General features: G+C 34.3%; 1 protein-coding gene across 1 annotated transcript; it reads left to right on the top strand.

The window, feature by feature from the left end:
* Positions 1-456: 456 nt before the first annotated feature.
* LOC117108423 lies at positions 457-5,250 on the top strand. The gene is made up of 2 exons (XM_033250435.1): positions 457-595; positions 2,620-5,250. The coding sequence occupies exon 2, from the start codon at positions 2,626-2,628 to the stop codon at positions 4,351-4,353; it is 1,728 nt and encodes a 575-aa protein (XP_033106326.1). The 5' UTR covers positions 457-595; positions 2,620-2,625; the 3' UTR covers positions 4,354-5,250.
* The last annotated feature ends 9,966 nt before the right edge of the window (positions 5,251-15,216 follow it).

The raw sequence follows: 15,216 nt of genomic DNA, 5'->3' as shown, positions 1-15,216 counted from the left end.
ATATATAATATAAGAAGATAGGTTGCATGTCATGTCAATGCAGTGGTAAGATGTTTTATGATTTTACAAAACATGCTTCATGGACTTAGACAATTAGCGTTGAGTTCAGGTGCAGGTGGTTTTAATAGCAGTTTCTTATCATTTTATATAACAGAAAAATATTTAGAAACCATTAAAATGAGATGAGACAGCATTGATCAGGGGCAGCTAAAGCAAAGTTGTACTGTAACTCAATGACAAACCGAAAACCAATGTGCTTGACGAAAATCGACTGTGTTTGTTAACCGACTGTGCCTGAAGTCCGAGTGTGCCTGACCATCGACTCGTCAGCCTTGATTATGTCTATGCCCAATAGTTTAACTCAACGTTCTCGCATGCGCAGGAAGCTTTATGTCACGTCATTACGTTTTTGGTCTTAACCGTCGTCGCGCAATCAAAAGCTCCCTGTTGTTATGCAAATAAATGAAAATTTAATTGTCACGCAACCAAAAACTAATATACACCTGACGTGAAATTATCTGTCACACTTTATCAAAGACGTTGGTTAGACAACATCCACTGTGGTACTGTTTCATGTTGTTGTTGTATTGCAAAGGTAAGATTTTTTTTACATTAATATGTTATTCAACCAATAAATTTTCAATTATATTATGCCTATACCAATCAATAACCAATTAATTGATCACACTGTATAAACTGTTCCAGTGGCGTAAATAGGTTCTGAAGGGGCCCTGGATCGAGAGTACAGTAGGTGCCCTTGAAGAATATAAATTGGCCGACCAGGCTAACTTAGCTATATACATTTAACAAATATTACTTTAAAATAATCCATGTAAACCCATCCTATTATGAACACCATCCCGGTATTTCTGAGTCTAGGTTGCGGGGACAAAAATATGTTTTTAAGTAAATCATTGTAACATTTATTATTATTTCATACTAAAGTAATGATAGTACCATCCTGGTAATTCTTTATTTATAATTTTCAGAATTCACGTTGTGTACCGCAATATTTTTACAATGATCTGAGACAACTACATTGTTTTCTCAGATATGATCTAGATGATTTTTTTTTTGGTAGTTCCTGTAAGACAAACCATATAGTGTAACACATGCATTGATTACCGTAAGCTAATTTATTTTATGAGCTAGGACTTGAAAGCCAAAACTGATATCAGATTTGCCTGAAAATTAATCTCATAAATAAACGCCCTCCCTTCTCCAAAAAAGGAAAAAGCTGCTAAATATTTACCAACGTCTGTATAATTTTTTACCCGCTAAAAAAGCACTCTCACTTCTTAGGGTGGAGGTCGGGACGTCGCTGATCATCAGTGCGTGGGTGGACTTTTCCTATCATTCGACACTACTTCTACCCCTCCTGCTATAATACCCCTAAACATTTGGAGCCTTTATGAGGTAGACTATACACCCCGCCCCCCCAACACCAGAACCAAACCCTCCTATGCATCCGTCCCAGGAGTATGGTAATGTTCTGATAATCAGTCTGTGAAGCCCAGTCGACCAAATGCCGCAAGCATGTGATATACTCAAAAATAATATTTTAAAGATTAATATTAAATACTGCTACGTCTTTAACTATAATTTTAGAAATACCTTTACAAATTAAAAACAAAAAGCCACTAATATCGTTTATAATGTTGACAAAAGCGTGTACGATACTGATAAAGTTGATAATAATAATAAAGATTTATAAAGCGCACATCTCCACCAATGGTGCTCAAGGCGCAGATGTACTGTAGACATTCCGTATTAGTCTTATCAGTGATCAATATGATCACTTATATTATTCCGTTATATAATGAAATACGCCTTTGTAGCAGCCGCACACACTGAAGATCTGTGCACGCTTCTGTATGGTAAAAATCGTCAAAACTTTTTTGGTCCTTAGGCAAATTAGTATATGATGATATAACCCATTTTTTGGTCCTTACTCAAATAATTATTATATGATGATATAACAAATTTGTTGGTCCTTACACAAATTAGTATATTATGATATGGATTTCATCGTGTTTGTTGACACTCAATACTGTTAAGATTGAAGTAATAGAGCTAATGAATTTAAATAAAATGACCACTATTTTTGTTTTGTTTAATTAGAGAACGTCAAAATAGCAATTGAGAAAATCGAAATGTTGAGATTATCAAAGTATTTATTAATTATATTATTTGCTCTATTAACTCTACACAATATTACAAAAGAGATGATAGCATCTGAAAGGTAGAGATATTCAAATTTTAAAAATCTAGAGACAAAGCTCAATTGTAACATTTACGATTATTTTGGGTGCAAATGTTGCATTAGAATACATAGAAATAGATCAATGACCGCTATGGTTGAAAATTAAAACCGAAAACCTACTTTGCCTGCAACTACAGGTGCAAAGACATGAGAACTATATATATTTAACATAATTTGTATATTTCAGATAATTCATATCAAAAAGATATGGTCAATGTATTTTTTTTTAAATTCTATATTCTCAATACAAAAATAATATTCATGGATAAATACACAATAAATTACCGAAATGTAATTTTGTATTAATGTATTATTATTATAAACATTGTACAGTTTCAAAAACATTTATCTTTCAGCCAATCATGCACCGTCTTGACGAAACAATACTCAGTCCTTGTAAGTCCAGAAATGGTACGTTCTACGGAGACATTAAAGAGAGCATGGATGCTGTCCAATGGAAACTTGATCGGCTGAAAAACATGGAACTGTTTGTCCTGGACAATTCCTTGCGTGAGACAACTGTAGCTTCTCTTAGGGCACACACTATTGAGAACAAGCGAGCTATCTACGATGAGATCAAGAAGTGTGGGTTCAAGTACTTCATCGTTGAGTCATTCAACCACCAGGCCAGGATTGGGGATCTGTTCTTAGAGGAGCTGATTGCAAAAGGGGAAGATCTATCCAATGCCTTTGCATTTTCAGAGCTGTGGGAGACGATTGTTGACGAAGTTCCTCAACCAGACATACCTATTGGACTTCAAAAATGTAAACAGTTTGGTATACACAATGTAATTCTTGAGATTGATTTGGTTTATTATAAGATTGATTATGAAAAAATGAACATGGATGAGGTGTGCAAGTATTTAAAAGATAAGATTGACTGGATCCGATCTAATCTCTCAAAGGATTCTTTGATCCTGCTAAACTTCAGGGATTTCACTGCAACGATGTTACAACACCCTGAACGTGTCAGACATATTGTTAATTACCTGGCCAGTCTGCCCAAGAGAAAAAGGATCATGGGTGTAATATTTGAAGATCTTGGGGCAGGTATTCCAGAGCAGCTTGCAGCATGGACTCGTGCGGTCAAGAATGAGATGGAGAGATGTGGATGGAGTGACGGACAATTGCTGTTCCACCAACATGAGCAGTGGGGGTTAATGCATGCAGCTAATCTCGATGTACTTGCATCAGGTGCTACTGGGATGTGGGCGGGCCTGTGTATTGAAGGTGCTTCACTTGGACACGCCGATACCTGCACTGCCATACTAAATCTTATCAGACTTGGAAACAAGGCTGTACAGAAACAATACAACTGCAATTACCTCAGAGATGCGGCCATCAATGTCACCAAAGCGGTGACTGGTGGTGTAAAACCAAACCCTAAGCAACCAGTGTATGGTGACAGGGCAACCGATATGGTGTATGGATTTATATTTTCGGATCCCACTGCACAGGATGGATTTGACATGGCAGAATTCCTTGGAGTCAAGAGTGAAGTTAGAATTACAAACATGGCGAATGATGAGATGATCCTGTTAAAACTAGAGGATGTGTTTGGAGAAGACCCACAGTTCACACTGGAGATTGCTGGAAAAATGAAGGAACAGATGCTGAAAAATGCAGCAGACGGCAGAAAGGAAGAATACAACAGTAAGATAGGACTGGCCATGTTGTTCGACCAGGCTGGTGGGAAGATGACAAAAGAAATGGCGGATATTATTGCCGAAGCCAGTAAGTCATTGCCATTCATCAACACTTTGATAGATGAGATCAAAGTAGAGTGGGATGAGTGGGATGGAAGGCGATGCGAAGTGGTTGATGACCAGCTCACATTCGACCACTTCTACACCGGTTTCATGTCACCTTACTTTGGCTGCTACCGATGCAAGGACACTCAGCAAGGTTTGAGAGCTTTAGACATGGATGCTGATGGTATGATTGACTGGTTCGAGTTTAGGCACTTTCTGCTGTGGGCTGGTAGACAGCATCCTAATGTTAAGACTAGTAAGGAACTGCTTGACATTGCGTTTAGGGATGGTCTTATTCCTGCTATGAAGGATGAAATGGATAGAATTAATAAAATTTAAACTTTAAACAATTTAATAAGGTTGAATTCATACAATTTCAAATAAATGAATGTATAAAGTAAATTTATAGAAACATAACTAAGATCTTCAACTCTCTTCCACCGAATGTACTTTCAGTTTTCTCTTGCTCTGTTTTCAAATCTAACCGTTTGAGTTATCTTTTATCTAATTTTGTGTAATTTTTCCCGTGGCAAATTCTCTTTGTTGCAATATGTATTTTAAATCTCTTTATTTTCAAATATTATTGTTTTATGTTACTTTTAATTAATAATATTTTCCATTTTACTCCCCCACCCAATAACTCAGTGGACTTTTTTCTCATTTAAATTATTTTTCAACGTCTCTAAATGTGTTGTTTAATTGTCTAGATGAATTTATTATTTCAAGACTTTTGTTACTTTAAAGTATCAATATTAACTTTTATTTTCATTTTGTTAATTGTTATTTTAAATGTTTTCTTTAAATCATTAAAAAAAATGCTGATTATATATTTTTCTTTATTAATTTGTTACTTTTTGTCTTTATTGTATGTACTAATGGTCCTAATCCATCAGCTCTGTCTGGATGGACCACCCTCACAAAATATTTTTGAAATAAATAAATAAATAATTAAAAATAAAACACTTCAAACACAAGGTTTGAATACCATAAATTATATAAGAGAACCTTTGTGTGATGTTGAGTGTTCATTATATGATGCGTGTAATGTATGTAATCTGTAAAATTTAATATTTCAGGATTGGTAAAAGTTTTCTCTAATTAATAATTATTATTATATACATTTCATTTCGAGGTGTATAGACTTCGTTCTATTCAATTACACTGAGCATAAGATAGAACTTGTATTCTAAAAACATTTTAAAATGAATAAATCATATTATGCCAACCATAAAAATGCAGTAGTTTTTTTTCATTTGTATCATCATTATGGAATGATATATAGCCTAGAAACAAATTATTGCCGAAGAACAGATTTCGTTTTTCTATCATATCGCTTTTTTTTTAAATTTTGTTTATTTTTTGTTTTTAGTCTTTATCCCCGGTTGTTAATTGTTAGCACAACACATTTTTGTTTTACTTTTTTCTTTCTCTTGTCGAGTGACATGAAACAGTAAGGCTGAAAATCAATAAATGGTTATGAGCTATGCATTGGAAGGTATATTTTTGGAAATAAATCAAATCTTTAAAAAATATACCTTGATTTTGTGTCGGTCAGTCTTGGCCATACATTTTAATACTAATTAGAACCGTATTCCAGTCAGTATTATAAGTCAATGATGTAACCATCACTTGATATATTTTCCAAATCTCACAATTTGTAGTATCGTTGGAAAATCGGCCTTCGCTTGTGAAACATCGCACCCCCACCCCCAAACCCCGTCCAGAACAGGATTCCCCGCCCTTTAGATCCTTGCGTTACCACTGCATAATGTGTTAAAACAGTAGACCAACTAGTTTTGAGTTTCGTTCACTTTTGGTGTCGTTACACTCTGTATATCTTCATGATACTGGACTGATGGTTAAGGTAGGCAATTTTATGTAAAGTGTGTCACACCATGTGTGTGGTACGAACACATGTAGTTATAAAATATCTAATCAAATCTACTGTTGCACTTCACGTTTTATTTATTTATATTCAAAGTAAGAAATACCGGAATCACCGCCACGCTTAGGCAAAATAAGCAAAGATTGCGCCACGCTAAAAAAATGTGTACTACTACTTCAAAACGTTACAAAAATAAATACCGAAGTACCGAACTACAAGCAGTTCGACAATGCTCCTACCTCTCTTTCAAGCTCTCTTTTTCAATCGCATATCGTGAGGCATCCTTCAATACAGGCCCAACCGCAGGATCTCTTCGTACCCAGCCTGCGCGTGCACGTACTAGGTACCTGTGAATTAGGGGGAGGTCACTGATCGATGCTATAGGCTAGTATAGGCGCGGCTCCATACCGTAACGTAAGCGTGACGATCGCAGTATGCAATGAAATGTCCGTGTTTATGAACGGTAGATAGTACCGTATAAAAACTTGAGAGTAACCAGCATAACACAAGAAGGTACCGGCTATGGTTTTATATTTAGGTCAGCATGTAACATTGACTTAATTTCAATGTAGCCAACTCTTAGGTTACGGTCTTTATTTGGGGGATATAGTAGTATTGCTGGGGAAAATGCAGGGGCGCAGACTGCGATCGCACCCCCTTAAATTGTAGTTAGAAAAGTAATTGTTGTATTATAGGCCTATAATTTTTGATATGAATTACCGGTAAGATTTTAAAGGTATGAGGGTTCAATTTCCGGACACCTAGAGGTCCATATTCTCAAACTTTTCCCACCTCAGCCCTAACCACATGTTGGGGCTGAGGTGCTGTGAACTTTCATGCACCCACTACCGCCAAATCCTGCATCCGCCCCAGTGTTGAAGCATCTAGATCATAGTTCTGATCTTAGCTTATGACACGCAACGCAAAATAAACTAGTCGTTATAAAACACGCATGTATATGATAATATGTCATTTTAATAACGACGAATTGTACAACGTTACAGCAGTAAAACAGAGGTAGGGGCAGCCGCTCACAGATAGTCATGTAGTGCTGCCCCTAAGGGCTTATCTAACATAAGGACTTATTGTAAACCAAATAGCATACACATAATACATATGCATCCAAATGCATGCATTGACGTTCAGTTAAGCATACATGAACATTAAAATACTACGATAGAAATATTATACATAACTGTATGGTATGGAAACGTTGCTTAATCCATAGTGGAATAAAATATCCTTTATGATTTAACGAGGGAAGAGAGAAACGAAATTGATATATCCACATTGACTCTTTGCTTTCCACGTCCCATGGTCACCACCACTTTTTTTTTCTCTCTTTTGGCAAAAACCACCACATATTCATCAATATCATAAATCATAATTTAATGTATACATTTACAATTGATATAGGTCCTAAAGAAATTCTATTTCTTACATTTCCACCACCAGCTGATTGTTCACAGGATCGTGTCCCTACCTGCTATCCTAAAAACAATTTGGAAATGAACAACTGTTCCTGCAATTTACATGTGATGGATTGCATCTCAGAATACGGAAGTATTTTAGTTGGTTCCTATTATTTTAAAAACTATTTTTACACAAAATTAATAATAATCCCCACTTGTAAAGTGCTGTATAATAATATTAATAATGATAATAATTACAATAATAATAATAATAATAATAATAATAAATATAATAATAATAATGATAATAATAATAATAATAATAATAATAATAATAATAATAATAATAATAATAATAATAATTGAACACAACCGTAAACATGCACTCGAACATGATTACAAAATTGTAATAATAATTTTATAGCTCTATGACTATATCCTTTAACTGGAGATTGAACTAAGATAAGAGGATTTTGTTAGGAGTGTCCTAATTTTTATCAAATGAACACTAGTGTGTACACATATTTGTATAACAGATTTCATTTTGTAGGTATTAGTTTTGATTAATTGTTTCCGTTTCTTTATAATTCAAGTGTACATATTAGCATATTGTTTGCATTATTAACTAAATTAAAGGTATCGAGTAAATGTAATTTAAATTGTAGGACAAGGGTCTTCCGCGTCGCTTCTGACACCATAAGTAGTACCGTACCAGAAATGGTAACTCATAAAATGCACCGTTTAAAATTATGCGCACCACCCTTTAAACTTTGTGGACAATAATTTTCTGAAATTGTGGTATATATACTGTCTCTTATACACATCTAGATGTGTATAAGAGACAGCGCATAAGATATATTCAAATTAGTCTGGCCTGTTGAGCGTTGAGTGGAAGAACAATGCTTGTTGGAACAATTCATTTGTGCTAGATTATTAGAGTGAACAGCTGCCACAGTTAACAAATTGTTTTTACACTTTTGAACACAAGAATACTAAAATGCACTGCATTCAAGTACAGTAAGAAAACCATTATGCCAAAAAATTAAGCATATACTGTACACAATATTTCATCCATGCATGCATTCGGATCCATCGCACACACACCCCACAACATAACATTAAAATAAAGGCAATTGTTTAAAAAAATTAACAAAGTTTCAATTCTGAGTGCTTTCATTGATCTGGCATCCTCTATTGCCCTTATGCCAGAAAAAATGACGTTCTATATATCATCCATGGTGCAGATGGAATATAATTCTAGGTCTTAATATTGTTATCTACTAAAAATATCATCACTCTGAAAATTTAAAGTTTAACTCCTGTTTTTACATTTTATTGCTTGTATAATTTTTACTTCACAGTTAACTGTATATTCAAATGAAGTTTACATTGATTTTCTAATTACTTTTGTAAATTGAAGATTTTAAGGTAAACTTCTGTTTTATTTTGACTTTGCATGTAATGTTAAAATGAAGTTTCTACTTTGAAATTTTCATCTTACTTATGTACGTTGTACTTAAATTCTGAAACGAAAATTTCTTGTTTTACAATAATTAACATTTATTAATTGGATATTTTGTTACTTTTACCTAACTGAACCACTTTGGAAACCAGTACATTGTATTGAAAGTGTATTTCAGAATAAAGAAAGAATAAATAATATGTAAATAATTTTATTATGATCTGGCGTCCTCTATTGGCCTCATGCAAGAAAGGATGACATATTGTATATATATATATATATATATATATATATATATATAAATATATATATATATATGTATATATATACATATATATGAATATATATATGTATATATATCATATATAAATATATATCATATATATATTATGGTAATGATAATAACAGCATATGGCAATTGCATATAACTAGCTCTATCACAGTTTTTGTACAGGTCGGTTACTATTATATTAATATGTATGCTAAAAAGCTAAAATAATGGAAAATGGCAGCCATTTTAAAATGTAATAGCTCAAAAATGTGTACAATATTTAGTTAACTGTTGCTGTCATTGTTATGAGTGGATTTCCAATTGAATACTGCATTTTAATGACATAAATTTACAATATTAGTGACAATTTTATGAAAAAATGGCGGCCATTTTGAAACGGCTGGCAACCCCCCTTACGTATGAAAAAAAAAATGTTGCACATACTTTTTTGATTTATCTATGTCTACTCTACATCATATCCAATTTTTTAAAAATATAGCAAAAAAAAAATGCAACCAACCAAAGTTTGCTGGACTAATAATGTAGGCTTTAAAAGGTGTAATATTTTGATCACTATGGCGTTTAAGAATGAAAGAATTTTAGAAACTAGTAGACCTAGGTATAAATATCTCGGATGTACTGTCTCTCTGACTAAATACTCAAGTCCCTAAGAAAGGTAATCGGTTGATAGGGTACACACACTCATTAATAGATGGTCAGGACAACTATATCGATCGTGTATATTATGGTGATTTACTATGGATAACTTGCAATTACATCTTGCACTTACATCAATTAATTATGCATGTGCAGTATGGGCTGGAGGACCTAGCGACATTTTAGTTATCAGCCCACCATTGGTCTCCTGATGCAACATGCAAAATATGTTAAAAGGAGATTTGAATGAAATAAGATGTAGTGAATTTCCCATTTAGAAAACGATTTGCACGATAAAAATTAATCTTGAAGAAGTATGGCAATTGTTTATCTCAAGACATCTTGAAATCAAACTTTTAACGGCATTGGGTAACACTGATTTGTATACACATACTCATTCTGAACACAAATACACATTATACAATATACACAACTAGTACATCTTTTAGAATCCGGATTATATTGCGTCTATCACAGACCAAAGAATATACAAGGCGCTGGCGTCAGGATTTCCCTGGTCACTAGATACTAAGTTGGCAAACCAGCACATTTTTGTGCAAATTTCTCTGCTTCTTGGGAGTACGCATCCCAAGTCACGCTGCTTTACAAGCACATACGTTCAATACCACACCATACCCATTTATACTCCTGGATGAAGAGAGGCAGACGTAAGGAAGGTGCCTTGCTTAACAGGACATCAAAATTAACAAATTGAAGTCTAGGGGTGTTATAAACATCACATATGTGCGAATTGTGATTCCTTATATGTAGATAGGTCAGACGGGCAGACCTTTTGAAACCAGACTAAAGAAACACCAAAAATGTGTAGCATCCAGACACTCTCTTCCTCATCAATCTTACATAAATCTGCAGGTGCTAGCATCCAGGAAAAAGTTAATGATTGGGAGGAAAGAAAAAAAAGAAGCCATCTGGATAAGGAAAAGACTACAGAAAATGAACTAAGAAAAGACCACAGAAAATGAAATAAGAAAAGACCACAGACACAGAAAATGAACTAAGATCAGGGAGCATACGAACTCTCCCATATTTTTGACGAGTTGCTCCAGCCCAGAAACACCAACCAATCACAAGGTAAGGGCTCAGAAATAAAATATAAAAAAAAAACATGCGAAGTGCAACGAAGGTAGAGATCGCGCTCCAGGGATCGAAACTAAAATCATCATTGCCTGATGAAGTCAGTACGTCGCAAGTACGTTTATATTATTTCATTTTATATATTTATCATTTAATCATTTTAATTTGCAATTGGAAGCTAATAACTTAAAGATTATGCCGTACACAACGGGGGTCCACCTGTTCGACAGGGTAGGAGATTTTGCAATTGCCCTCATCTGGACCTTAAATGACGCCACTACTTTTTCTACTCCAGTTCTGAATTTCAAACGATTTCAAAGTCTAAGTATATCAATTTTGTAAATTGTACATCAAAACTTGCCGGAAAAAGTTAAACGTTCATTGCTTAACCATTTCCAAGTACCCTCTACATCAATGTCGTTAAAATCAGACTCCGGAGAAAAATTTTGATATGTTGTAGAACTGATTTTACCAAGACAGAAAAAAGGTTGTTTGACGAAAAACTGGGGAACGGTGAACGATATACAGATTTTTGAATATTTAAAAACTGGGGGAAAAAGGGGCGTAACCGCCCATTTATAACAGTTTTATTAACTTTTTTGATACGCATGAAGTGACAGAAATTCCTCTATATTTTTTTATGTCTTTTCGATCCCTATTCCTAAAATTGGAAATATTATGCTCATATTCCATCCATCATTATTTTCGAACTGAATAAACTTATTAAACAAATTAAGTAGAGACTCATGCAAAACATCGCCACCATTCTCAAAAAGTTTCTTTGTGATACTGTCAATCCCTGCCTTATTATTTTTGGACAGTGACATTGCCTCTTTTACAATATCAATATTAATATCTATAATATCAATATATACAGTCATCTTTATCCAATGAGCATTCTTATTGAATATTTCCAACTTTTTAAGTTCAATTTTGAAAGAGCTGTTGTCATATTTATTTTATCTAATGATTCTTTTCGATAATTTTCTGTTTAATCAATGATTTTGCATATAGGCCTACATCTGATATGAAAGCCAGAGCTTATTTCTATCCTCGTGGACATTTTTTACACACTTTCTACGAAGTCTAGAAGCATTTTTTTCAATCCTTTAAAAAATAGGAAAACACAGAAAAAAGGTTGTTTGACGAAAAACTGGGGAACGGTGAACGAGATACAGATTTTTGAATATTTAAAAACTGGGGGAAAAAGGGGCGTAACCGCCCATTTTTACACCTTTTCTCCCCAGTTTTTAAATATTCAAAAATCTGTATCTCATTCACCGTTGCTCAGTTTTTGATCAAACTACTTTTTTCTGTCTTAGAAAAATCAGTTCTACAACATATCAATTTTTTTTCCTCTTGAGTCTGACTTTAAGACCGATCCAAGACTTTTGACAAGAGCCTACATGATCATTAACGAAATCATTCTCCTTTTCCGAGGACTTGGTAAGCAAGATTAAGTTGGTTTTCCACAGGCGAATTTATTCGCGTGAATCAAAGCGTCGGTTCGCTTCGTAAGCACTGATTGGTTGCGAATTTTTTCGCTTCGCAAAAACTCCGATAGCAATGTGAATGCGCATGCATGAACCGATTCGCACTAATAAATTCGCCTAGTGGAAAACCAGCTTTAGATTGCATTTTCAAGTTCATGCGGCATAACAAGTTTACTCTCACTGTGTAGCAACTTCCTTCAAATGAGCTAAAAGTGTACGGATACAGACCTAAGAAACGTGTACGATTTAGAAAACAAAATATACAGTAATGTTATAATAGGTCTAAAGGAATTTAACACCAAGCAAAATTGTAATGGAATTCATAATACAGTAGGCCAAAATATTAGCGATAGTGATTTACACAAATTTTAGTCTAACAACTAACACATGCATGATAACTCATACATCATTAATATTAAGACTATAATTTCTGTTATTACCAACTTGATGTCTAATATAATAATATATTACAACAAATTTAAAAGGACAATATAACAAAGGTGTAGTATTACTTAAGCATTTCCTTGTTAGAAGTAACTCCATTGTCCGAATCCATGTTTGCCTCGGTTGGTTTGCCTTTCTTAGGGTGATAGTACTGAATGCTCAGTAGGCCTACTTTCCCAAATGCTTGTAAAAAAACGCGTGGTCTGGGAGTTATGGAATCAGGCTAGTTAGGCCTATCTAAAAGTCACGGATTCAATTCCCACCGCCGGAATCACTTCGTTTTTGTTTCGCTTTTTTCTCAAGTATTTGGGAACGTACAGAACTAGCCGCTTTGTATATAGTAATATTTTTCTGACTGAAATTACTGATTGTGGTATTATAATTCTTAAAATAGTACAATGACCAGCTAAAGTGTTTTTTTAATTAATAATAGATCCTTGCGTTACCACTGCATAATGTGTTAAAACAGTAGACCAACTAGTTTAGAGTTTCGTTCACTTTTGGTGTCGTTACACTCTGTATATCTTCATGATACTGGACTGATGGTTAAGGTAGGCAATTTTATGTAAAGTGTGTCACACCATGTGTGTGGTACGAACATATGTAGTTATAAAATATCTAATCAAATCTACTGTTGCACTTCACGTTTTATTTATTTATATTCAAAGTAAGAAATACCGGAATCACCGCCACGCTTAGGCAAAATAAGCAAAGATTGCGCCACGCTAAAAAAAATGTGTACTACTGTAGTAAATTTTATTCAAAACGTTACAAAAATAAATACCGAAGTACCGAACTACACGCAGTTCGACAATGCTCCCACCTCTCTTTCTAGCTCTCTTTTTTAATCCGCAGTTTTCAAGCCCAACCACAGGATCTCTTTGTACCCAGCCTGCACGTGCACGTACTAGGTACCTCTGAATTTAGGGGGAGGTCACTGATCGATGCTATAGGCTGGTATGGGCGCGGCTCCATACCGTAACGTAAGCGTGACGATCGCAGTATGCAATGAAATGTCCGTGTTTATGAAAAACTTGAGAGTAACCAGCATAACACAAGAAGGCTATGGTTTTATATTTAGGTCAGCATATAACATTGACTTAATTTCAATGTAGCCAACTCTTAGGTTACAGTCTTTATTTGGAGGATATAGTAATATTTCTGGGGAAATGCAGGGGTGCAGACTGTGCGATCGCACCCCTTAGATTGTAGTTAGAAAAAAATTGTTGTATTATAGGCCTATAATTTTTGATATGAATTACCGATAAGATTTTTAAGGTATGAGGGTGCAATTTCCGGACACCTAGAGGTCCATATTCTCAAAATGTTCCCACCTCAGCCCTAACCACATGGAGGAGCCGAGGTGCTGTGAACTTTCATGCACCCACTACCGCCAAATCCTGCATCCGCCCCAGTGTTAAAGTATCTAGATCATAGTTCTGATCTTAGCTTGTGATCGCGAAATACGACAATTAATCCGAACGGCAAGCTATGTTGTTGGGTCAGTTCTCTCTACTAAAATATCGTTGGATGTTGTGTTGGTAAAAATATCATTTGCATCACACGACAAACACGCAACGCAAAATAAACGAGTCGTTATCAAACACGCATGTATATGATGATAATATGTCATTTTAATAACGACGAATTGTACAACATTACAGCAGTAAAACAGAGGTAGGGGCAGCCGCTCACAGATAGTCATGTAGTGCTGCCCCTAAGGGCTTATCTAACATAAGGACTTATTGTAAACCAAATTGCATACACATAATGCATATGCATCCAAATGATGCAATTGACGTTCAGTTAAGCATACATGAACATTAAAATACTACGATAGAAATATTATACATAACTGTATTGTATGGAAACGTTGCTTAATCCATAGTGGAATAAAATATCCTTTACGATTTAACGAGGGAAGAGAGAAACGAAATTGATATATCGACATTGACTCTTTGCTTTCCACGTCCCATTGTCACCACCACATTTTTTTTTCTCTCTTTTGGCAGAAACCACCACATATTCATCAATATCATAAATCATAATTTAATGTATACATTTACAATTGATATAGGTCCTAAAGAAATTCTATTTCTTACATTTCCACCACCAGCTGATTGTTCACAGGATCGTGTCCCTACCTGCTATCCTAAAAACAATTTGGAAATGAACAACTGTTCCTGCAATTTACATGTGATGGATTGCAGTCAGAATACGGAAGTATTTTAGTTGGTTCCTATTATTTTAAAAACTATTTTTACACAAATAATCATCACCACTTGTAAAGTACTGTATAATAAATAATGATAATAATTACAATAATAATAATAATAATAATAATAATAATATTAAATATAATAATAATAATAATGTTAATAATAATAACAATAATAATGATATTAATAGTAATTGAACACAACGGTAAACATGCACTCGAACATGATTACAAAATTGTAATAATAATTTTATAGATCCATGAC

This window comes from Anneissia japonica, unplaced genomic scaffold, assembly GCF_011630105.1.
Source record: "Anneissia japonica isolate Jap-2015-1 unplaced genomic scaffold, ASM1163010v1 scaffold1776_len382430_cov169, whole genome shotgun sequence".
Classification (NCBI taxonomy): domain Eukaryota; kingdom Metazoa; phylum Echinodermata; class Crinoidea; order Comatulida; family Comatulidae; genus Anneissia; species Anneissia japonica.
This window is presented reverse-complemented; position numbering and strand designations above follow the sequence as displayed.

Excerpts from the sequence above, each read along its gene's own strand:
- LOC117108423 (XM_033250435.1), top strand. The coding sequence starts at position 2,626 with ATGCACCGTCTTGACGAAACAATACTCAGTCCTTGTAAGTCCAGAAAT.